Source organism: Siphateles boraxobius, unplaced genomic scaffold (assembly GCF_051911475.1).
Source record: "Siphateles boraxobius isolate OS27281-9 unplaced genomic scaffold, OSU_SipBor_1 201, whole genome shotgun sequence".
In the NCBI taxonomy this organism is placed as follows: Eukaryota; Metazoa; Chordata; class Actinopteri; order Cypriniformes; family Leuciscidae; genus Siphateles; species Siphateles boraxobius.
The window spans coordinates 45001-52500 of NW_027508813.1; the positions used below are offsets into that span (position 1 = coordinate 45001).

The 7500-nt window shown below is 37.9% G+C and overlaps 1 protein-coding gene across 1 annotated transcript in view; it reads right to left on the reverse strand.

Moving 5' to 3' along the window:
* The window catches only part of gpc6b (glypican 6b), a 41366-nt gene that overhangs the window by 18563 nt on the left and 15303 nt on the right, over positions 1-7500 (reverse strand). Inside the window, exons 3-4 of the mRNA XM_077237488.1 lie at positions 3539-3930; positions 3026-3191 (exon numbers count right to left, since the gene is read on the reverse strand). Of these exons, the coding sequence (XP_077093603.1) occupies positions 3026-3191; positions 3539-3930 (558 nt within the window). The remainder of the gene's footprint in view (positions 1-3025; positions 3192-3538; positions 3931-7500) is intronic.

The window sequence follows — 7500 nt, forward strand, 5'->3', positions numbered from 1 at the left end:
GTTTGTAATTTATTCAATTGTTTAATAAACCCCTAAGACAAACGAGTCAAACTGACTTTGCAGTCCCTTCATGTTGATCATAACAATCATAAAAGTGCATTTATCCATCATAAAAGTGCATCTGCTCAGATCATTGGAATAACTATATTAAAGGGGACATATCATGAAAATCTGACTTTTCCCGTGTTTAAATGCTATAATCCGGTGCTTCTAACAACACAGAAAACATGAAAAGTGAAACCCAGTAACTCTGTTCTGGTGAGTCTTTCTCTGAGAGCATGTCTAACAATAAACCGGTCAGATTTCTCTCCTTCTGATGTATGAAGAGGATCTTATTATTATATTACCGGCCCTTAATCTGCAAGTTTATAATATTACCAGCTCTTAATCTGCACGTTTCTAATATTACCGGCTCTTAATCTGCACATTTATAATATTACCGGCTCTTAATCTGAACGTTTATAATATTACCGGCTCTTAATCTGCACGTTTATAATATTACCGGCTCCTAATCTGCACGTTTATAATATTACCGGCTCTTAATCTGAACGTTTATAATATTACCGGCCCTTAATCTGCACGTTTATAATATCAACGGCCCTTAATCTGCACGTTTATTATATTACCGGCCCTTAATCTGCATGTTTATAATATTACCGGCCCTTAATCTGCACGTTTATAATATTACCGGCCCTTAATCTGCAGGTTTATAATATTAACGGCCCTTAATCTGCACGTTTATAATATTAACGGCCCTTAATCTGCACGTTTATAATATTACCGGCTCTTAACCTGCACGTTTCTAATATTACCGGCCCTTAATCTGCACGTTTATAATATTACCGGCTCTTAATCTGCATGTTTATAATATTACCGGCCCTTAATCTGCACGTTTATAATATTAACGGCCCTTAATCTGCATGTTTATAATATTACCGGCCCTTAATCTGCACGTTTATAATATTACCGGCCCTTAATCTGCACGTTTACACACACCAGCCGACATTCGGTTTCTCGAGCGACAACAGTGACCAGTTCTAACACAACGGCAGAAGATCCAGCAAAGCCTGAAACTGTTCTGTCGTTGAGCACAGACGAGCACTGAACACTATTGACCAGAACACGTCACCGCTGTCTTATAAACACCCAGGAACTGTGGACACTTGTGTAGAAGTTCAACATGATGATGAGATGATCAATGTAACTCCACAACAACTACATAAATGTCTCCAATAACATTCAGAAACTCTTCCTGAGTCTCTCCGTAAGGCTGCACTCGCTACTGGTTATTCTGGGATTCTGGATGAGTGAGATCGGCCTGTTTTGTTATTGCCGGAGTTTCTGAAGCTTGTGTAAAGACTCCGCCCTCTTCTGAACGGAGGCGGAGCTGCAGCTCATTTGCATTTAAAGGGACACACAAAAACGTCCCGTTTTTACTCACACCCAAAAAGGGGCAAATTTGACAAGTTATAATAAATGACCTGGGGGGATTTTGAGCTGAAAGTTCACACACACATTCTGGGGACACCATAGATTTATATTACATCTTGTGAAAAGGGGCATAATATGAATAAAAGAACTGAGAATAATTCCCCTGGATATGACTGAGAGTCCGTGTCCCGAACACACCCGGGGTCACACCAGGATTCAACTGGACTTTCCCTTCCAGCAACTCATCGACCGCTGTATGGAAGCAATGTTAGAAACGCCCCGAGATGCCAAAGCCAAACCAGAGCGCTGCCCAAAACCTGCCAGAACACAGCGAGAGAGATTCCTACGCTTCCTTCCTCGCATAAGCAGATCTGTGCCGGATATGATGAAGTAACATCTACATTTCACCCGATTCAAACATTACACTCTTAAAAACAGAAGGGATTTTTCACAGTGATGCAATAGAAGAATCATTCTGGGTCCCCAAACAACCAGCTCTGACAAGAACAATTTTAATAATCTAAAGAACCTTTTTTCACTGTAAAGAACCTGTTGTGGTTTCATGTGTTAAAGTTCTTCATGAAACATCGATGCCAATGAAGAAGTTTTATTTTTAAAAGACTGTAGCACATTAACGGGATACATCACCTAAAAATACGTTATTCAGCCTCATGTTATTCCAAACTCATACACTGTTATTGTTCAGAATCTTTGTTTTTCTTGATCTATACAACCTTGTCTGTCTGAAACACTGTTAAACTCCGAGTTAAAACACGGCGGGCCAGATTTACTAACAGCTCTTGCCACGACTGTCAGTAGTGCCATATGGCGGTTTTCCACTGGATGGTACGGCTCGGTACGGCTCAGTACGGTTCGGCTCAGCGCGGCGCGGTTCGGCTCGCTTTGCTTTTCCACTGCGTGGTACGGCTCGGCTCGGCACGGCTCGGTTCGCTCTAGCTCGGTTGCTTTTCCACTGCAGTTAGTACCGCTTCAAAGTGGGTGGGATTATGACTGATCGTTTTAGTTTATCCGTTCCTCGGCAACCAACAAGAGGAACGTCTGCGCTTTTCGTCCACTGACCACGATCAGCCATTTCTTTTTTGGAAGTTTTTTTTCTTCAAGCAAGTCAAGCAAGTAGTTTTAAAACAGGTGCTACAGTGGTGGCTGTAACTGGCTATTTAAATCTAGCGGGTTTGATGTCTCGCAAATACAATGACGCTGGTAGTGACGATTCTGTCTGTCTAACCAATCAGTGATCTGCAGTGCTCCACGTCACATTTTAGTATCGGTACGGTACGCTTGGAACCTCAACAGAGGTGGTACCATTTAAAGCGACCCGAAGCGTGCCGTACCATACCATGCAGTGGAAAAGCGCCAATACAGTACACACATGTGTGTGTGTGAGTGAGAGTGTGTGAGTGTGTGTGTGTGTGTGTGTGTGTGTGTGTGTGTGTGTGTGTGTGTGTGTGTGTGTGTGTGTGTGTGTGTGTGTGTGTGTGAGAGAGTGTGTGTGTGTGTGTGTGTGTGTGTGTGTGTGTGTGTGTGTGTGTGTGTGAGAGAGAGAGTGTGTGTGTATGTGTGTGTGAGCTCTAACCGGTGTAGCGGCTCCACTCAGGGTCCAGGTTGGCCCTGTCCGCTAGGCAGGTGTTCATCAGGTGTAGACAGTATTCGCTGCAGGGCTTCAGAGACGACAGAGCCAAACACTGGGAGCAGTACAGCATCCGTGTGAAGCCCGAGACACACACCGCACTCATGCTGACCTGCCACACACACACACACACACGCACGCACACACACACACACACACACACACACACACACACACACACACACACACACACACACACACACACACACACACACATCAGCAGACGCTTTACTGGAGGAAATTCCTCTGAAACACACTGATAATGTCACTTTGTGCAGCTGAGAACAGGAACTTCTGCTGTACACACAAATATATATATATATTATGAAGTATCTGTGTAATAAGCGGGATAATGTAAATCCAGCCAGTTATTATTTCAGAATAAACCGGACAGGGTGATCAGGATCAGGTCTTCACCAGCCTGAAGGGGGTTTATTCTGAGATAACACACACACACACCTCGGACACCCTGTTGGCCACGTCCCGCCCGACCGCGAGGCCCTGGACGAACGCCCGAGCTGAGACGAACGCTCGCAACACCTGAGTCTTCATCTTCTTGGGAACGTCTCCGAAGGGCTCGAGCTTCTCCGTGAGCTTCCCGACACACTCCAGATAGTCTTCGGTGATGAGGAACTGGGAGTTGAGCAGCTGGAACATGCGCTCCAGCAGACGAGACCAGAACTCGCTCAGCATCTCCTCCAGATGCACTCCTCCACCGGTGTAATACCTCCTCAGCTCCGAGAACAGGTTCTGGAACACCTCTGCGTTCTGCAGGTACGGCTTCCCGTAGGTGCGCAGGAACATCTCGTTCAGGGAGCGCTCCGTGCTCTCCAGCAGCTCCAGGAAGAAACCTGTCAATCATTATAGTCAGTGAACACCGGAACACGGATCGGCCGATTTACACTGTCAAAACATGGGTTTCAAAGCTGTGATTATTGAAACTAATAATTTTTTTTTGATGCACAACTAAACAATTTCTTTCTTTAAAGACAAACGGCTTTGAAATGTCACACGTGTTTTAAAGAATCTCTTGAGTGAATGATTCAATCATAAAAACTTTACTTGTTTCATTACTGGATGAATCAGCATTTTTTAATGAAATCTGTTGAATGAATGTGTAGCAATGTTCAGGGAAGAAGGAGGCGGGAAGGAAGGCTCACTCATAAAGAATTAACTTGTTTAATTTACGGATGAATCAGTGTTTTTTAACTAATCTTTTGAGTGAATGATTCAATGAATCACTCATAAAGAATTCACTTGTTTAATATCTGGATGAATCAGTGTTTTTAACTAATCTCTTTAGTGAATGATTCAATGACTCACTCATAAAGAATTCACTTGTTTAGTTTCTGGATGAATCAGCATTTTTTAATGAAATCTGTTGAATGAATGATTCAATGACTCACCCATAAAGACTTGTTTAATTTCACCCACTTGTTTAATTTCTGGATGAATCAGCGTTTTTTAAACTAATCTCTTGAGTGAAGGATTCAATGACTCACTCATAAAGAATTCACTTGTTTAATTTCGGGATGAATCAGTGTTTTTTAACTAATCTCTTGACTGGATGATTCAATGACTCACTCATTAAGAATGCACGTGTTTAATTTCTGGATGAATCAGTGTTTTTAATGAAATCTGTTGAATGAATGATTCAATGACTCACTCATAAAGAATTCACTTATTTAATTTCTGGATGAATCAGCATTTTTTAATGAAATCTGTTGAATAAATGATTCAATGACTCACCCATAGAGAATTCACTTGTTTAATTTCTGGATGAATCAGCATTTTTTAATGAAATCTGTTGAGTGAATGATTAAATGACTCGCTCATAAAGAATTCACTTGTTTAATTTCTGGATGAATCAGTGTTTTTTAACTAATCTCTTGACTGAATGATTCAATGACTCACTCATAAAGAATTCACTTGTTTAAATTCTGGATGAATCATTATTTTTTAATGAAATCTGTTGAATGAATGATTCAATGACTCACTCATAAAGAATTCACTTGTTTAATTTCTGGATGAATCAGCGTTTTTTAATGAAATCTGTTGAATGAATGATTCAATGACTCACCCATAAATAATTCACTTTTTTAATTTCTGGATGAATCAGTGTTTTTTAACTAATCTCTTGACTGAATGACTCAATGACTCACTCATAAAGAATTCACTTGTTTAATTTCTGGATGAATCAGTGTTTTTTAACTAATCTCTTGAGTGAAGGATTCAATGACTCACTCATAAAGAATTCACTTGTTTAATTTCTGGATGAATCAGTGTTTTTTAACTAATCTCTTGACTGAATGATTCAATGACTCACTCATAAAGAATTCACTTGTTTAATTTCTGGATGAATCAGTGTTTTTAATGAAATCTGTTGAATGAATGATTCAATGACTCACTCATAAAGAATTCACTTGTTTAATTTCTGGATGAATCAGTGTTTTTTATCTAATCTCTTGACTGAATGATTCAATGACTCACTCATAAAGAATTCACTTGTTTAGTTTCTGGATGAATCAGCATTTTTTAATTAAATCTGTTGAATGAATGATTCAATGACTCACCCATAAAGAATTCACTTGTTTAATTTCTGGATGAATCAGGGTTTTTTAAACTAATCTCTTGAGTGAAGGATTCAATGACTCACTCATAAAGAATTCACTTGTTTAATATCTGGATGAATCAGTGTTTTTTAACTAATCTCTTGAGTGAATGATTCAATGACTCACTCATAAAGAATTCACTTGTTTAGTTTCTGGATGATTCAGCATTTTTTAATGAAATCTGTTGAATGAATGATTCAATGACTCACCCATAAAGAATTCACTTGTTTAATTTCGGGATGAATCAGTGTTTTTTAACTAATCTCTTGACTGGATGATTCAATGACTCACTCATTAAGAATTCACGTGTTTAATTTCTGGATGAATCAGTGTTTTTAATGAAATCTGTTGAATGAATGATTCAATGACTCACTCATAAAAAATTCACTTATTTAATTTCTGGATGAATCAGCATTTTTTAATGAAATCTGTTGAATAAATGATTCAATGACTCACCCATAAAGAATTCACTTGTTTAATTTCTGGATGAATCAGCATTTTTTAATGAAATCTGTTGAGTGAATGATTAAATGACTCGCTCATAAAGAATTCACTTGTTTAATTTCTGGATGAATCAGTGTTTTTTAACTAATCTCTTGACTGAATGATTCAATGACTCACTCATAAAGAATTCACTTGTTTAAATTCTGGATGAATCAGCATTTTTTAATGAAATCAGTTGAATGAATGATTCAATGACTCACTCATAAAGAATTCACTTGTTTAATTTCTGGATGAATCAGCGTGTTTTAATGAAATCTGTTGAATGAATGATTCAATGACTCACCCATAAATAATTCACTTTTTTAATTTCTGGATGAATCAGTGTTTTTTAAGTAATCTCTTGACTGAATGATTCAATGACTCACTCATAAAGAATTTACTTGTTTAATTTCTGGATGAATCAGTGTTTTTTAACTAATCTCTTGAGTGAATGATTCAATGACTCACTCATAAAGAATTCAAAAGTTTAATTTCTGGATGAATCAGTGTTTTTTAACTAATCTCTTGACTGAATGATTCAATGACTCACTCATAAAGAATTCACTTGTTTAATTTCTGGATGAATCAGTGTTTTTAATGAAATCTGTTGAATGAATGATTCAATGACTCACTCATAAAGAATTCAAAAGTTTAATTTCTGGATGAATCAGTGTTTTTTAACTAATCTCTTGAGTGAATGATTCAATGACTCACTCATAAAGAATTCAAAAGTTTAACTTCTGGATGAATCAGTGTTTTTTAACTAATCTCTTGACTGAATGATTCAATGACTCACTCATAAAGAATTCACTTGTTTAATTTCTGGATGAATCAGTGTTTTTTTCATCTCTTGACTGAATGATTCAATGACTCACTCATAAAAACTTCACTCATTTCATTACTGAATGAATCAGCATTTTTTATTGAAATCTGTAATGAAATCCTTTCAAATTGCAGCCAATGATTACTGGACAATTTGTATAATGTATACAATATCTGTCTGTGCAATGATAGATTCATATTTCTAAATTTATTATTTTTCCACACAATTTTCTTTTTATATCTACTGATTTTTTAAAATTCTAAGCTCAAATAAATGAACAACTGAATCCAAGCTGTCCCAAAACACTCTTATGAACAAACAGACTCAAAGTTCAGCTATTCTCCACACACACACACTCTCTCTCTCTCTCTCTCTCTCTCTCTCACACTCTCATACACACACACTCACACTCTCTCTCACACACATACACACACTTTATATATGATACAGTATAGTGTGTAATGCTGTCAAACATAATCATCCCAGTAAATGAAGTGTTTTTG